The sequence below is a fragment of the Apteryx rowi genome, unplaced genomic scaffold, assembly GCF_003343035.1.
Source record: "Apteryx rowi isolate R43461 unplaced genomic scaffold, aptRow1 scaffold_22, whole genome shotgun sequence".
NCBI lineage: Eukaryota > Metazoa > Chordata > Aves > Apterygiformes > Apterygidae > Apteryx > Apteryx rowi.
Window position 1 is genome coordinate 3,919,063 of NW_020448530.1, and position 18,666 is coordinate 3,937,728.

The 18,666-nt window shown below is 40.8% G+C and overlaps 1 protein-coding gene across 3 annotated transcripts in view; it reads right to left on the bottom strand.

The window, feature by feature from the left end:
• The window catches only part of MXD4 (MAX dimerization protein 4), a 39,062-nt gene that overhangs the window by 2,634 nt on the left and 17,762 nt on the right, over positions 1-18,666 (bottom strand). For all 3 annotated transcript variants that reach the window (XM_026064675.1, XM_026064676.1, XM_026064674.1), the window contains exons 4-6: positions 4,949-5,063; positions 1,683-1,842; positions 1-707 (exon numbers count right to left, since the gene is read on the bottom strand). The exon at positions 1-707 is cut by the window's left edge and continues 2,634 nt beyond it. In XM_026064675.1, the coding sequence (XP_025920460.1) occupies positions 559-707; positions 1,683-1,842; positions 4,949-5,063 (424 nt within the window). In that variant the 3' untranslated portion in view covers positions 1-558. The remainder of the gene's footprint in view (positions 708-1,682; positions 1,843-4,948; positions 5,064-18,666) is intronic.

Here is an 18,666-nt window from a genome sequence, read left to right on the forward strand (position 1 = left end):
TAAAGATCATCTGAGATTTGAAGATTTATCTGCCTGCTTCACTCAAACAACAACTGCTGAAAGAATTTATACTACACAGCCCACCATACATCATTCAAAATGTTTTTTTCATGAAAAATACCACGAGAAAAAGTAGTTTTAGATTTTATATCTTTGAATCACTAACCACCTTGTAGGTTCCATTTATTCTTCGATGTCTGAAAATGTTTCTGCAAAATCAAAGGACTGTCAAACCTCCTTAAGCCATCATATGCTTCCAACAGTTTGAATTTAATACTTCTTGAATGGAATGATGTACTTTATTTTCCTTAATTTGCAGTATGGCTACATCAAGCTAGCTTTAAGTCACAACTGTACCTAGCCACAGTTCTCTGCAGCAAACCCATGATTTACAATATCTAATATTGTGGTTACAGTGCAGGGAACCGTGGGTAAGAAACCTCCATTTCAGAGTACTGTGGTTGGGGTTTCCCGGAAGAGTGGCAGTTGACACCTCTGGAATTTTCATATATAAGTGCTTCAGTCAGATGGTCCTGAGTTGAAGTGGTAACTCAGGCACTATGAGAGCCTGGCATTCAGTCTGCGGGAATGTGTGTAACCTCCGTCACTCGAACCGCTTTGCAAACTGTAGTGGTCTTCAGCATCACTGGCACTTCCAATACTGTCCATTTCACCTGGTGTATACTCCATTCCTTCAATGTCTACTTCTAAATAAAACATAAGAAGGCACATTTTCAGAAATTAAGCGGTTATAGCAAGTTATCAGGTGCCAGCATTGCCTGTGTAGATCAAAATTCAGGTGCAACCTGACTTATACTTCATTTGCTTAAATAATAAAACATGGGACAGTAATTGAGGAAACTGAGGAAAGTATCCTTTTGTCCACTTGAGAATTAAAATCCCTTCTGTCCTCATGCACATAAATATACAGAATGACATCAACACCAAATGCTGTCCCAGAACTGTTCCAACCTGTGCATAGACTCTGATTTTTTTTTAAAAAAGAAAAACCTCAAAGGCTATAAAACTGTAGCAGAGTTCATGATAATTCCAACCTACACAGGTGCCAGCTAGTAGCAACTGCGGTGCAGCCATCTGTCCATTAACAATTGCACCGTGACTGACAACTCGTCTCCCACAGACCCTGAAAGTCAGTGCATGCGAGTTTTCAGTTACAGAAAAACTGCAAATAAGAAAATAAGAAATGGTGACAGGGAGCTTGAAAGGCTCTGCGTTAAATGGGAACCAAAAGTAGAAAACTCTTGGTTTATTCAGAAAATATTTGAAAATTTCACAATAAATAATGTGGAATTAATTTATTCACACAAATAAATTAAGACATCTTTTCTTCCAAGAAGAAAATATTATGCCAGCCTTACCAATAATTATACAAAAAATTCTGAACATGAAATGGTAATTGTTTAGAAAACTGGCAAAAACACAAGCAGTATAAATAGCTGTATAGAAATCAAAACTGATCAGAAAAAGAATGTTTTGCAAAGGGTATGAAAAAAGATGCAGTAGGTTTTTAGTCTGCAGATTGCATAATGGAACAATTTTGTCTGGGTTTTGCTGAAAGCTTGATTTTAGTTCTAAATAATATTCTTGTATTTTCTTCCTTCCCTACTTCCCTTTTCCTTCCTGCTCTTGCAGCTCCCTTTTGGAAGTCCTTGTTCAATTACCTTGTTCAGAATCAGTGGATATTGTTGATCCCATACTGTCAGTGCGGATGCGCTCCATGCCCTGCACGGATAGCTGTTCCAATCTGCGTTTGAGGTAGCGGTGTTCCCGCTGTAGTTGTTCTTTAATATTTAGAGCTTTTCGGTCCTGTTCTTCCAATTTCTTAAAGGGAGAGAAAATTAATAAGCCAACAGTTTTTATTAATGTTAAAGCATAAGTAATGTAAGATTTTTTCATAAATAGTAATTTTAAAGCAGGAATTGATGATCAGGCAAAATCCTCATTGATACAGTTCTATGGAATTCAGTAGAATTGAAGCTGGCTAGGTCAGGACTGAATTTGTCTCATAATAAAATACACAGACACAGAAAAAAGGAATCCATTGGAGATTGTTTTGCCACTAGTAACAGTTCCTCAGCTAAGACTGAATTAGTCTAGCCTTGGTTCTGGAGAATATTTAAAACATTTTACCAGGCAAAAGTGGTATCATCCTTGATAAATAAAAATAGCTCACATTTCAGTCAGAATGTAAAGCCTCTTTAGGTGAAATAAGAGACATCACCATAAAGAAACAACTAGGAGTCTCTTGAATGCCCTCCCTCATACTACAGGCTGTAGATATTTTTACCATTTAAAGTACTTCATTAGCAATACTGCAGTATTACTTATATAAAGTAGAAAGTGTTTACTAACAATTTGCTTTGTTCTTTTATTTTTCTTTCCTAAAATTTCTCTGGAGCAAATATAATAATTCTATGACAACATCCTACAAAATCAGTGGCATTAATTCAAAATTTCTCAGTAAATAGCCTGTGAAAGGCTTGCACTATCTTGCCTGAAATTTCCCCTGCAGCCTGAATTAAAGAAGGTATTAATTTTGGAAATAAAAAGAATACCTCATTCCCCATAAAATGTGCTGCACTGTTGATACAAAGGTAATAGAAATAATAGCTTTTAAGATTTCAACTGAACCCTTTTCCAAATCGCTGATAGCCATTTTCAGAAACAGACTATATCACTGGGAAAGAAAGTATAATGTATAACATGATAATGGGTTCACAAACTGGAAGTAAAAAGCAAAAATCTTTGTAGTAAAACAAACAGGGTTTTTCTGTCTGATTCAGTAAATTACATTTCTAGCAGTAAAAGCAGACCGATAAGAAAGACCAAATTTCTCTTTGAACTGTGTTTACATGTCCACTGAGTTTCAAGAGATTTACTGGGAGTGAATAGAGTTGCTGCCAACTCCTCCCTGCTGTCTGAATGAACCTGTGCTTGGTTTTCCAGAGGAGAGAGGGGTGTGACGGTGCACAGCAAGCCACAAGCCAAATGATTGCAAAGATTGTGCTGTTCCAGTGCAACCCTGAAAGCAGGAGTATTCATCTTGTGAAAAATTGGCATTATTGAACTGGGCAGTTTCCTGGCTGAATGAAAACTAAGTTCTGTAGCCTCATTTTAAGCCCTCTCCAAGGCAATACATCAGGTGGATATGCACTGTACCCAGATACACAGTGTTATACTAAGAAAAGGGGTTGGTACATCCATATTCACAACAAACCAAATATGCCCAATTGATCAGATTTCCTTCTCCTTTTTTTTCCTGGCCACAATCCCAACTCCAACAACTATTTTAGGAATGGACTCAGTGATTCACATTCAGGAGACTGAACACTGTCCAACCACTCAGGGCAAGTTTCAGTATATGGGGGCGTGTGTGAAAAGTTCAAACCAAGGTGACTCGTCTGCTCTAGAAACGGAGGGCAGGCATTAGCATGCCCCGGCAGCACCGGCATGGTAGCAGGCCCGACCCTGAAGAAAGTCTTGCTAGCTATCTGGAAGGCCTCTAGACCTGACAAAGAGAAGCAATTAAGTGGCAGTACAGTCAGGGTAGGTTCAGTTAAAAACTTAAAAACAAAACTAAACCCCAGTTTCATTTTTCAGAAACTAAGTACTTGATACGGTGCATAATGGACTCTGAGACAATCTATTCCTTTTTTCCTTTTTTCCTTTTTTTTTTTTTTAAATCAGGAGCTGAAATGGTAACTACATGGCTCATCTCTCATGCTTTCCACTTGTAAAAACACTTTTTCAATTTGTACGCCTAAGCCCATGATAGGGGGGCAGCCCAAGACAAAAAACACATGCAGTGCCCTTCATGCATGTTAGCCTGAATTACCCACAAGAGGCCAAAATCTCAAATGCTAAAAACGGGGGTTGCCCAGCTGGAGTAAATGTGCTTATAAGAGCTGAAGAAGTAGTTCGATAAACTTATTGACAAGAATGGTTTTGATTAAATTCATCTCTAATACTTTATATGAATTATACCATTCCTGCAACTGCAATGATAACTTCATGCTGCACAACTGCAGGCTGTTTTCAAAAATATTCCAAGATTACTGGCAGTGTTCAGCCTCTCTTGACACTTCACTTTTCTTGATCTATTTTCCTAGAACATTGAAAAAAGGCCAGATGAATAATTACAGTCTGGACACTGCAGCAGAAACTTGTTTTTTAACTTTTATGTTTAAATACTCAGTTGTCCTATTTCCATACATAACCCCCTCCCCTGAAAACTACAGAGATGAAAATGGGAGCAAAGGTATGTTAGGGAGAGAGGAGGCCTCGGGGGTAAATTCTCTTTGTATTACCTGTGCAATCCGTACTGTTGCTGAATCACAGGGAGGTTTGGGGGGGGGGGGTTGGTTGCTTGTTTCTTTTTTAAACTTCTGGCTCAGATGCTACGTGAATGAAACATGCAAGGCAAGTGGCAACTATCAGGATATTTCATTTTATTTTTGGTTTCTTTTAAATGACTGTCAAACACTCCAAGATCTCATCATCAAGATGTGGGATGGGGTAAGACTAACTAATAGCTATAATCCCTTTGACTCCATTAGTTATTTCGATCATGATCTTTTTACCTTGAAATCAATGCAGTACAATGCTAGTTTGCGCAGTCTTTAAAAAATAAATAGATAAATCAAAGAACAGCCATGACACATATATTATTTTTGTAAAATATAATATAAACCATTAATAACTAAGCAGAAATCACCAACATTTTATATATCTGAGACTGCAAGATAAATTTCAAAACTCTTAAACTTGATACTGTGGCTGAAATACTTGCATTTAATAAAGGCCAATATATCCAGAAGATTGGACATATGGATATGGACTTTGTGTGAGAAACAGTTTCCTCTCAATGGATACACATTCTGGAAGATTCTGCTTTAAAAGAAATAAAAATATGGATGAATATTTTTACCTTGATATGCATCTTAGCTCTTTTCAACAGACTTAGAGTGGTGTGTCTGGTGCTGTCTGGCCCAAGAGGCACAAGCTGTTTTAGCTGTTCCAAATATAGCCGGAGCTTAGCCCGCCTGAAATTATTAAAAATGAAGAGCGTTGTAGTAAAGTTACCCTCAAATAGCATATCCTATATGCAAACACCATCTGTTTGCAGGATCTCTGTGCAGAACTTGATTCAACAGTGGCTTCCTTTCCCCTCCCTTTGGCAAAGTTTCAGACCAAAAGGTCACTTGAAATACAGTAATACTACTTGGCACATTTATATAGTATTTTCATACCTATATTTTGAAGCTGTTTGCTCAGTCTGGTTATCCCCATCCTATAGAAAAGGGGAAGTACATTCAGAGAGAGAGAATAAACTGACCAAGGTAGGATAAGGTGGAAAAGCCGGGACTTCACTCCAACTCAGCGATTTTTGCAGGCAGAGATTTTCCGGGGAGGGAGGACGGAGGCTGCGGACCCCGGTGCCCGTTCGCCGCGATCAGCCCTGCCTGACGTGGCCGACACGCTGCCGCTGCGCAAGGCAAGAGCGTCCACCTGCCTCCGCAGCCACAGCTCCGAGCTGCTTCCAGCCGGGGCTTATCCATTTATTCCAAGAGAGGTCTTGACTCCCTTCCCCTCCCATCTACTGATGCACAGTCCCCTTTGGGGACGGGGACAGGGCCATTCCTCCTGCCATTGTACAGCCAGAACAATGTTTATTATAAACACGAGAGAGGAAAAAATAGTTCCAGCTATGCTGGGTCCTGTTTTCTACAGTGTTCCTTTGTGAGCAGTACTCCTTCTCCTCTCAGTCATCTCTCTGCTGTATTAATAACATTAAATCCATCAGTAAAAAGAAGATAAACAACGTGGCATTTCTACAAAGTGATACTTCCTTTTTGGTTTTTAGACATTCTGTATTTCTTTGAGAGAGAAGCTGGCAAGAGACAGAAGAGCCTATGAAACAGTTAATTTCATCTATCCAAAACAAGGCTGTGACAAACAAAAGAACATTCTGTGAGTGTATTTCTACAATTAAAACCAAAAGAAAATCCCTCCTACTTTTATGCATAATATTGAACAGGAATCCACAGGAAATTACCCTTCATTTTTACAATGAAATAGATACAAAACAACATGAGCAACATCTGTAATATTCTGTTCTTGCAGACATATTCTATTCCTGCAAAATAGTCTAAATATACTCTAAATTCTAATATTCTAAAATAGTCTATTCCTGCAAACAAACTTTGCTGGAAATTACATGCTTCTGGTCAAGAATGAACTTATTTTTCCTTTTGAGCACTCAGTTCAGAACAATCAGTTCAGCATCTGTATTTGAAATGCAGCTTAAGATAATTTAACACACACGGAATGACAAATTATAGATATGTAATTGGAATGATTAGTGTAATGTGAAAACAGCCTGAGAATTAATGGGGGAAAAAAACCCAAAGCAAAATAAAATCTAATTAAAATACAGTACTGTAACGCTATGACTACACACTCACAAGTTCAGTTGTGACTGCCTGTAAGTCAGCAATATATTAGGTATGAATTCAAAGAGAATTTCTGTAAAATTGTTAATTCTTTCTTTAAGCCACTTACAAAAAAGAGCATATTGCAGAAAATGTCAGTCTCAAGAGAGAAATTGCTGACATTCTTTGTTTAGGCCTAGAGTTTGTTTTTAAATACGAAGCTCTAAACTTAATAATCTATTTTTAAACCAACAACAACAACAACAACAACAAAGTCCGGGGTAAATATTCACATGAGTAGCCCCATCAGATTGCAAAGTGGTGCTTGGCTTGCTGACTTAAGCTGGGACATTGATCTTTAAAACAGATCTAAAAGGTGAAGTACCAGCATTAGGGACTACTGGTATTAATACAGAAAACAGGTAAATTTCTATTTCTGTATCTGTAGCCTCTAACAGCTACCTGGCTGGTTTTATGTTTAAATAATAATTTTGCTTCAGCAACTAAATTCAATTAATCTTTTTGGTTTTTAAATGGCCTCTAAACATGCACTCAATCGTCTGCGTCACTCAGCACAACTTGGATGCGACTCTATTTAGACAGCTGACAGAGAAAGTGGAGACTGAAGATAAAGGAGGATGCGGCAAGGAAGAGGAGGAGAATAGCTCCTAAGTAGTAAAATAGAAAGTTAAATACATTAACATGCAATAATCGATATGCTTGCAGTAATTAAAAGCGTTATAAAGAATATACAGAACTGTTAATCTGTTAATCTGAGGTGTTTCTAATATTAATCCTGAGAAACATGAATAAAGCCAGACTACATACTCAATTTGTCTTCCTTCTGTTAACGTTTGAAGAAAGTCTGCTTACCACAGGGGACAAAATAAGGTTTTAGTATACTTCGTTACCATCAGCTGGAGAATTAACAGGAATATTACCACGTTCCAGTGGACAACAGCTGTATGTCTTTTTAAAGCATTAATACTTTTATTTTATGTGCAAACCAAGTAAAGCAGTACTTTACAGAAGTGCCATGAAGAACATGTGACTAAAGTGAATAAGACTATTTTAATTCATCAATATAAAGAATTTTAAAAAGCTAAATAATAAAAAATTGCTTTAAATTATTCTCAGCACTAATAATTGATAGCACTAAATGTAATAAATACACTAGCTAAAAGGCCTGTTCTACCTTTATCCTTTTTACAATGGGACTTTGTCATTCATTTTCTCAGTATCTATGAAACTATGAAAGATTTCAAAGCGTAGGCACATAAATCTTTACATAAATACAGGTACATTTATGTGGCTAATTCACATAACACAACGGCATAATCAGTGGCATAGACTGTGAACATAAAAAAAAAAAAAATCGTAATTACTATGATACTAGATTAAATGTGCCCCCCCACGTTTTTCAGTTTGCAAGTCCTAGGAAAAAACGTAAGAATGCAAGCAAACATTTCAGGCATGTTATGTTAACAGCTCACAGCAACGGGAACAAGGGACTCGAACTTCGCAGCAGATAAATTGTCACGTACAGAATCTGCCAGCAGCAATTTCTCTTGTACCGCCGGGAACTGACAGCCGCCTCTCCTCAGCTGACTGTAACCCCCTGAAGAGGGAAAGGCAATCACAGAGGTAATCACAGCCTGAACCGCACGGGGTTCGGCAGTTCACGCCTTAAATTCCACCTAGAAAATAAGCAAGAAACCACCCGCTCTCAGAGCGACGGTAACGGAGGTGCGGCACGATGCTCCGCTCCCGCTCCGGGATGCGACCGCTGCACGCGCGCTCACGCACAGCACGATGCCAGGCCGCTAACGCGGTGCCCGCGAGAGCGCACACTCTCCTCACCTCGTAAGGATGTGCAGAAACATCCCTCGCTGCTGCTACTAGCTGATTTTATCAAGGAAGGTAAGGGTCCAAGAAAAGCCCTCGCAAATCGGCATGCCCAAGCGCTGCCACGGGAGCAAGGCCCTGGGGCACAGCGCAGGAGCCGGCGCCTCTCCATTGCAGGCATGGCTCTGCGCCGCTGCCCGAGACAGGCACAGGGGGCACGTGTGACCTGGCTCGGACTCATGCACTGTCTTGTCTGCTAGAAGACAGAGCAATTTCAGGTGTTCTACACTCCAACACTTCCACATATGTGAGCTCACAAATATGACCCTACAAATCTATATTACAGCTATTCTGATGTTTAATAAAAATGAATTATTAACACCAAAAATTTGGTAAACGTTCCCCATAAGTGGCTATGTTCAGAAGCCAAAAAGGCTGTCATGCAAAAATAAATCAAGATCTTTGACTCTAACCAATTTCAAAATTGCATTAAATGAATCTGTTAAATAGTGGTTGATAAGCTCCCCCATATGTATGAAATCATAGATGCAAAAATCCATTTTAGCACACCAAGAAGTGGAACATTAAGACTCAGAAGAAAAAACTAAAGCACATTGTTCACACTGGATAATCTTCATTCTAAGGAAACTACAGTAATTCCAAGAAATTCCTACAGCTAATTAATGGGTAGTTACAATGGGAGCAAAATACCTCTCAGTAGGGTCAAACAATGTAACAAGAGGCAATGGCTGTGAATTAGGAGGTTCAGGCTGGACATTAGGAAACAAGTTTTTACTAGGGTGGCAATGCAGCACTGGAACAAGTTGCCTAGAAAGGCTGTATAAGTTCTGTCCTTGGAGGTTTTTCAAGATTTAGCTAAACAAAGCCATGGCTGACTTGATCGAACATCAGCAAGAGTCCCACTAGAAGCAAGAGACTGGGCTAGAGACATTCAGAGGTCCCTTGCAATCAAGGGTTCATACAGTCATAGAAACGTTGATTGTTTGTAAAGCTGTAGCATCCGACTCACAAGATTGCTCCCACTCACCTATCAACAAAGAACCGGTGACTAAAAACTGTGCCAGTCTGCTCCAACACAGTGCTGGCTTTGCAGAGCAACCTGATCCACCTACAGTCTTTCCCCAGGGGCTGTCTGCAGGTTTTATAACAGACCCAGCACAGTAGTTAGAAATAGCCATTAGCTAGTCCAAAAGCACACACTTGTGAAGCTCCTCAGGCCATATTTGCACGTTTTTTTGATGGCAGCCAAGGTATGTTTCCTAAACCATACAAGTAAAAATCCAGAGGGCTTAGCAAGTATCTGGGGGAGAGAACAGCATCCACCATTTGACCCCCTGATCTGCACAAAGCCAGCTGGAAAGGCAAAGGTTTCCTTCGGCAAACGTACATCCACAGCAAGTTGCGTAGTCCTCAGCATGGCACGCCTCAGCCAGGCATATGTGAAATTAAATGGCCACCGACGTTCATGACAGCAACAGGGTGACAGAGAAAAATCCTGTCCTGTTCATGTTAAACCTTGGCAACTGTGCTGGGAATGTGTGCTTGTCAATCATACCACCCGGGCTGGGGAAAGCCATGCCGGCAACGCTGCTGACAGCCTTCCACACGTTCATGATAGCTAGCATGGGATAAGCATTTCCTCCGAGCTGCTCCCAAGGCCATAAACCACAGTTCCACCAGTCAACATTCTGCTGCTGACTGCCAGGGATGACTGGCAGAAAGGGTGTTTAGCATCAAAATGGCAATGCTCATCCGTTTCTCTACCATCATGGGCAAGAGCATAAGACTCACTAGATGCAAAGCAAATTCATGATGGTGTTCATCTTGTACATCCTCAAGCTCTCAGTCCACAGCCTTCTCAAGTCAGAAGAGTGACTTTCGCGCTTGCACCCGCTCACTTGTTGACCCAAGGCTAGCTGTAAATAGGAAGGAGCAACTCTTACCACTAGAGTTTGTTGTCCCATCTGTCCTAAAAAAGCTCTGTCGTGTTCACACCCTAAACACTCCTAAATTGCCCAGTCACAACATGGAGCTGCCTTGGCCATACTGGGTGGCTTCTTTGAGCTGCAGTGTCTCCAGCTGTTGGGCAGCAAGGATTTGGAAAGCTAGTAAACAGGCAAAGAGCAACAAAACGTCCGTACCACCATACTGTGTGTACTCAATTTCCCTTTGCACTGGCTCCAGCAGAGATCGGCTAGAGCGGGAACTGTCTACTCCATATTGCTTCACCACCCACAGTCAAATGTACCTGTCACCCCACAGTGCATCGCTGACGCATGTATTGGCACGTAGGAACGCCTGCCTCACCAGAAGGCCTAAACTGGTCTTTCTGCAAGATGCTTTCAATGCTAGAAATGCTTGCATGGCTGAACATCTATCTGTATTTCAAATGTCCCAAATTAGTCTAAACTAACTGTGTAAACAGGAGGTTGAAATACTCTTAAATCAATTATTTAATCTACTAATTCTTCGTGACATTCTGAAAAGAAAAGGACATCTGTAGGTCAAACACATTGAAAATGAAATCATTAGGAGCTGCACTGTGAGAACAACAGATAAATACATTTGAAACAGATACCAAAATTAAAAATTTACCATCTTTGTACTTTAATCAATTCAATGAAAAAATCAGTCAGCCTCAGACCCTATTGTAAGGCCCAACTCTGTCCTTCCTCACATGTAAAGCACACAGAATTTTTAATACAAATAAAACAAAACCCCTGCTTCAAAGAATTAAAAAGTATTACAGGTAATGTGAACAAAAGAATTGGAAATGAATCTTAAAGAGGCAATATTGTTACAAATGGAACAGAGTACCAGAGCAATTTGAATTCCTTCTCCTCTGTTTTACATTTTTTCCCCACATTGAACATATCCCAGTTCTGGTGCTGTGCAATGGAATGAAGCTAATATACCAAGGTTTAAGTATAGAGCAGTTACTGATGGTTCGTTGTTGCTGAATGACGATGCAATCTGGACTAATAATGTGCATAGGATAAAGTCAGAGAGGAGTCTCTAGCCAAAAATTCACTTCTGGAACCAAATGTTCTCAAAGTACATTCTGAACCAAAGAGTTTTGGGCTAAGCCCATAACTCTAGGTCAGAGACCCCTGAAATAACTAGTGTTTGTTTTTTCTCTCTAAAAAAAGCTCATTTTGCCTCCCTACTGGTTCTGAAATTCAGCACAGAATACAGAAGTAAGTTAATTGTAGTCATAATGTGCTCTTGTTCTTACAGGAAGCCTGTTCACAGTTTTATTTATGAAATGCAAATACCTGCGTACAGGGAGCACTAGCGTTTTAGTCACAGAGAATCAGCAAACACAGCGGCTCAGGATCCTTCATGACACGCAGTGGACATGATGAACACAGACAGCATGATTATTTACGTTCTTATCATTATTTTTAAGTTTTTAAAAAATGCAGACTGGCAGTACAAACTTCCCCATCATGACTTCCGGATTCACCTGTCACAAAGGTCCAAATCATAACTAGGAACTCTGCCTGCCTTACGACTGCACCAGCAGCTTTCTTGCACTGAATCACACAGCTTGGTACGGCAAGTCAAGACCTTCTGAGTGGCTACAGCTCTTTGTTTTACGCACAGCCACACTCTGAGCGGTGACAGAGTTTTGATGGAAAAGGCTTTAATGGTACTGAATAGGAAAAGCTTTCATATTATTTTGTATACTCTTGAATAGCATGTTCATACCTACAATGCAGGTACACATGTAACTACATATCCCAGGCTGCCTAGAAAAAGTGCTCAAGCATATATGGCTCGCTCTTCTTTAAGCTAACACTTTTCCTTAAAAGAAGTATCAGGAATGTTATATTTATGGCTCTACAATGCCTTTTGTAAGCTAGCAAAGATGATTCCGTACCAGAATACATTCTGTACCAGAATACATTTGTTTATAAAGGCATTTAAAGAGATTATCCATAAGACTTCAATCTTATAAAATCATAGAAATTCAATCATATCAAAATGGTTCCAAATAAACCAATTAATTAATGGTCCAGGCTGAATTTAGCATATCTTAGGAAAGAGATTAAATACAATGAAAGATAATAACCTTCATTATGGTTTTAAATTCTGTCTTTTCCATATTTATGTCAGTCAGAGTTTCAATGCTTTTACTCTACAAAGGAGTATAATATATAGTATAATAAATAATATATAATAATATTTTTTTCAAAAGAGGCTCTAACTCATACTCAAGCTGCACAATCTATTTCAACTACACAACAAATTTACTTTAGTGAAAAGGGAAGAAAACCTCTTAGTACTGAGGCACTGTACCATGGCAAGGCACCCCGTGTGCCGTGCTTGAACATTCTGATTGCTACGAGATGTGTGAAATATTTGCTTACAGCTGAATGCCTCAGAGTCAAAAACAGAAAATTCAGTGGCGCCCTTACAGGAGACCTCTTTGAGTTTTATTATACAAGAAAAACTAAATCAAACAGCAGCGTCCTGTAGTAGATGCACGTTTTTGTTTACTAAGAACAAAAACACAAAGGGTGTGCTGCAGGTGAAGATTCATACGAGGTTTGTTCCAAATCACGTTTTTTAATCTGTGTCTAAAATCTCATGCAGGCCTCTGAAACGAACCTCAGCAGCAAAGCAGGGGAGGTAACAGATGGAAAAAGCTGCGAGTGCCCTTTCAAAGCGATTCTCAGTGAGTTAAACGCAATAGTCCTGCAACCAGCACAACAGCCCATTTCACTTACTTTAGTATTAACGAGAAGTTTCATACTCTATATGCATTTTCAGTGTGCTGACTACTTTTGCGTATCTGCTTCACTAAATCTGTACAGAAACTGGCCAGCAGTTTTAGCAGCCAGGTGGTTTCTGGGTACTTTGTAAGTACCCAAACAGAGGACGTTAGTTGCCTACGAAGGCAATGGCTGCACGTGTATCTTACAGTGATTAGCTTTAAAAGAGTTAATGCTGCTACAAAATTAGTCATGCACAGGTTTTCATGTGAATACCCCATAGAGATGACTGGTGCTGTTCGCAACTCTTACGCTAAGGAAGAGAGTTAGAAGATAACCCCACCTGCCCATTACATGGCCTACCGTATCAGTTCTGTGCATCTTATCACTCTGAACAGTATTTAACAGTTGTGTAGTTCACTATATATAAACATACACTGTAAAATTCATATTGCATTTTATTTACTTCCATTTCAGGCCACTTCAGCCCACTTGCTGGGCCAAGACTCCACTAAACTTTAACTTTGGCTTTTAACCTTCCAAAAGTTGCCGCTTGTTAGTATTTTAGAATATTTGCATGAAACCAGAACCTATTCCTACACTTTTTAAGCAAACGTAAGTTAAGGGAAATATCTGCAATACCGCAGATGTATAAATTTGGGGCAGCTAAGCATGCTGGCAGCAGCACACAAAGCTAGTTCTGGTGCAAGCTGGGGACAGGTGAACACCGGCCCGTTTGCAGGAGGGAGGCTGCTGGCTCCTGAGAGGTGACGCCCGGCAGACCTTCCCCACCACAGGCTCCTTTTCCCCTCTCCCGCCTTGCCCGTCCCTGCGCCGCTCCCAGCTGGGCACCACTGACAGCCGCTTTCGAGGGGAGCGGGAGGGGGAGCCCGTCGGTCCTCGTGCTTCGCACGCGACACCAAGTCGTTGATGTGGCAGAAGCCGAGAACGGCCGGAGCAGTGTGATAAGAGCCACACGGTTTTACAGAGGTGCAGCATCTTTTTATGCAGAGCCTAAGCACCTAAGTAACATTTAATACAAAGTTTTAGGTTAAAAAAAAGCACATTCACTGTGTTGTAGTGACTACCTTTCAAAAAATATTTCTGCTATGCCTCAGAAGTTTAGATTAAGTTCTCAAAGACCTGTTACCCTGGGGTACATCCATGTTTCTTGCCTACAGTCTAGCTTTTGTCCTCCTGGCACTCTGACCCCACTGGATCACAAGCCGGAGCGGCTGCCGAGACAGGCAAATGGCAGTAACCTGTGGGGCTGCCACGTGGGTGGCAATGACCCTTTAAAGCAGCCTAGACAAGGCCAGTGTCTGGGACTGGCTCTGGGCCTCACCAGCTGGCCACTGGCCGGACTGTTAGACACACACAGGACTGGTGAAGGTGCCAGACTCGTACTCCACTTCGGCCAGCACAAGAAATGAAAGCCTATGGCACAGTAAGGGCCTGTCACCACATTCTTCCTGGATCTTCTCCCACTCGGGTGCTCCTGTGGCTCAGTCGGGCGAGTGCAAGCCGCCAGCGAGGGGTGACCAAGGGTGACGTCCCCCGCTCCCCGCCACGCACCAGCACGGCAGCCCCTCTCACCCCATGGCAAGCTCCTTCATGTAGCTAACGCACCCAAAGGCTAACCCAGCAAGGGGACAGACCCCAAGACGGGTGGTTTGCAGCCAGTTCGGTTCCTTGAGGAACCATGGGTGCTCAGAGGAGCACTTGGGCAAGGTGAGCAGGCAGGACCGTGCGAACAAGGGCTTCAGGGCAGGCGGGACTCCAGCAGCGCTGGCTGGTGCCACTTTTAACTGCTGGGGAACCATAGCCTCAGGCTCTGTGGTATTCAGATTTGCAGGACTGACATCTGACCACTTTGTTCTCCTCTTGTTGGATTTTCCCAGTGCTCCCCCCCACAGCCAGGCTTGGCTTGACTGGTTTCCCTAGGCTTCAGCCATCCCCTTGTCTTAATTTGCTCTTATTTCAATGGCAGCCATGAAAGGTTTAACATCTTCATTGTCCCAGGTCTAGGAGATATATGACAGAAATATGCAAAATTTGATATATGCTTCTTGGAAAATATCAGAATTTATAAACTAAACAGGGAGTCCTAAAAGCATCACTAGCAAACACAATGGTGACTCAATACTATTCCTCTTTCCTAGATGGTGACCATCTCAAATTTACACATATAGGAGTCCCCATCCCCATCCCCAGCCAATAAAATCTGTCCTGGCAAGAATCAGAGGCAAGAGAAACCAAACGTTATGGAAATAGTTGAAATCCTCTGCAGTAAGTTTTCACCCATGCATGGATTTTTTTTTTTCTTCTGCAAAAAAATGAAGATTCCAACCTAGATTTCAGTATCGTAGCCTTCAGGTTGTACTTATATAGAAAGAACAGATTTTTCTATATTTTAAATGTTAAAGTCAATGTCAAACAAATGTGAACAATTCTAACGCCTACAAAAAAGGAATTTCTGCTTCAGATGTTTTCTATTTTTAGCCCCGTTACCTACTGATTATCTTTTAACGTTTACCTCTTAAGTGCTTTTGAGCAGCAGCAAGAGAGGCATCACACAGTACAACAAGCTTTGCATCATATAGTACCTACCTAACAAAGGGAGATGAACAGTGCCTTGTGGGAAAATACACAAGCGATGGAAAACATTTATACACACTTGGAAGCAGAGTTTACAAAAAATAATCAGGTGTGTTTTTATTAAAGGTATTAAACACTTCATGCATCCAGCCTTCCATTCATTTGTTCTGCGCATTAAAATGTGCACAATGCAATTTATTAGTCCTCCTAAATTAGATACCTCCAATCTCTCTCTTTTACTGGCACTCAGCTTGTTAGATTAGATTTTGTCTGTTACCTCAGAACAGTGAGAGCCCAAATCAGATAAGAAAGCTCCACTGCAGGATCAGACCATTCAGGTATCAAGCAGTTTTAATTCTCACTTGAAGTTACCCTTAGATACATACGTACTTACATGCAGTCCCCAGTCAAACCCCAACAGCTGATTCAGACTCCCCATCCTTTACATTAGTGCAATGCTTTTTCAGTCTTTGCCAACTGTGGAGCACTAGATTTTTTGCTGTACAGCAAATTCAAACCTAATGACATAGGTTTGCAATTCTGCAGTATATTTGCTTTATCTGCTGTCTTTCACAGTATTTGTAAGTAATTTGTTGAGCACGGTAGAGCACAGGCTGAAGAGAACTGCCTTTGTTTAGGTGAGGAGAAATTGCATAATGACAATGGGTTTGCACTGGGTTCACAGAGGGGAACAGGATGATAATAACAATTTTCCACAAATTAACATTTCACCAAAAGGTGGTTTAAAATGATGCATTTAGTCTCCCCACAAGTGGTTTGGGGGAGTGTGCATGTCACTCGCACACACACTGATTAAGGCACAAGGTACAGTGTGGCTCTGCACACACAAGTTGCACGTTTATCAACTGACAACACACCCCAGAGCAAGTTACTGCTTACAAATCAGCTCATGGCTTGAAACCGGCTTTAATTATCAGACTGTTTCCCCACATCAAAATGCTAAGCAAGAACATCGTGTCTCAGGACAGTTGCCAACAGGAAGGATCTTAAAAAAAAAAAGGGGGGGGGGGTTGACTACAATGCTTGGAGAAGCCTAGAGAAGTCGAGCTGCAGCACAGCATGGCTCTAAGTGAACAGAGCACAGTACAAAGCCTTGCAAGCTTTTCCTGCCTATTTTAAACCTCCCTTAGAGCTACTTGTTTTATGCATATGTCAAATGAGGGGAGAAATGTGTTCAAGATATTTTTTTTTTAACCAGTGTATGATACCAAATTAAAGGAGAGGCATGTCAAGCTCAATTGTTTTAGATAAATTAAAAATATGCATTGCCTTCACACACCGAGTGCTAGGACTTCTGATGGCAGACAACCTGAACTAGACAGCCTTTTCCTGCATGCACTTAAATGGAGAGTCTGAGGCTATAGTACCTGGAATATTGGATACCTGTGATTGCAGTTTTATTGTCTATTATATCTCTGTATCCAAATGCAAAGTAAATGCCAAGTAGCCAAATTAACTAAGGGTCATCTCTAGCTATACAAATGCTATAGGAATTCCACCTGGGATCAAAGGCATGATACCAAAGGCAACTACAGCAAATCACACAACAGTTTTAAAACCTAATCAAAGTTGAGGCCACTGTATCTGCTTTTAGGCACCTAAACAATCACCTTCTGGTTCTCAGAGGTAGAAAGTTTTAAGCTCTGACTAGGAAATTAAGTATCAGAAATGGATGTTCAGTGCCATTTCTTGCTTCTGCTTTTGCTTTTCCTAATACTTCCTCAACACCTGTATCTACCAAAGCTTCGTGGCCATCTTAGAGGGAATATCTAATGGCAGCAGCCTGAGCACGCATAAGCAAAGCTAACTGGCTGTCGGAGGGAAGGAGGCAGTGGGTATTGCTGCCTTTTACCGCTGTAGATGTTTGAGACGTTGACAAAACTGGTAGGAGGACAAGGCAGCTGGGATGCCCTCTTGTCCCTGCTGTAGACAGCAGGGTGCCTGTTCCAGCCAAAGACTGGTTCAGGCCCCAGGGAGACACACCAAAGGAAAAAAAGAAAATAAATCAGCCTGAAGTAATTAAGAATACATGTCCCCAAATGTCTTGCTGTACGTCTCAAACTCCTTCACTAAAACCTTATAATTAGAGGTGGATAGAAAAGACAGAGTGTAGGTATATATATAAGCAAATTTAGAGGAAGAATTAAATACACTGACTGTAATTAAATATGGTCTATTCCAAGACTACACTGGATACTCTTACAGTCAATCATGTGAATTAAAATTTCAGTAACACTTATGCAGTATTTTCCCCAAACAGTGACAGAATCTGGTGCCATGGGACAGTGGAGAGTTGCAGATATCTGACAGCCTTATCTCAAAGTTTAGATTTAGCTTGCCACAGCACAGATAGGGCCTTGTTTATAATTTAATTTACATTCTATTTCCTTTTCCATTGAAAAGTACAAAGCTGATTGTCTTTGTGCCAGATAGGATGATGCAGTTGAGTAGAATATGAAAGCGATCCATTTTGAGGTGATAAAGTGTGGGACAGCTTTAGAAACTCCCTCCCCCCCTTTTCCTTCTTCTTATTCCTTCCCCCCAAAATTCAGCCCAGACTGTTTAAATTCAGTGTCCTGAAATTATCTGGTAATGGAAGGAAAAACCTAAATTTTGGACCTGCTTGCCATCTGAGTACATAAAGTCAGGCAATGGAAATACTAGTCACTTCAAATCATTTGACAAGTCTTGTTGCTCTGTTCTATTCTAGCAGGATTTGTACGGGGTTCAGTACACGTTTCAGTTTCTATCTCAAAACACACAGCCCTACAAAGTCCCAAAGCTACCATCTCCCTTCAAAAATAGCAAAGGAGTCCCAGAGACAAAAAAAGGAAAACCTCATCCATTCTTGTGAGTTGTGCAGTGTTTTAGGACAAGAAAAGTCAGCTTAACTGAATCACTTGTGTTTTTAAAAAACAGGCCCAAATTTAAACTGCTGCAAAGCAACAGCATTATACTTTTTCATGTTATGGTCTACTGGCTAACATTCATACCTAGTGCAGTTTCTGAAA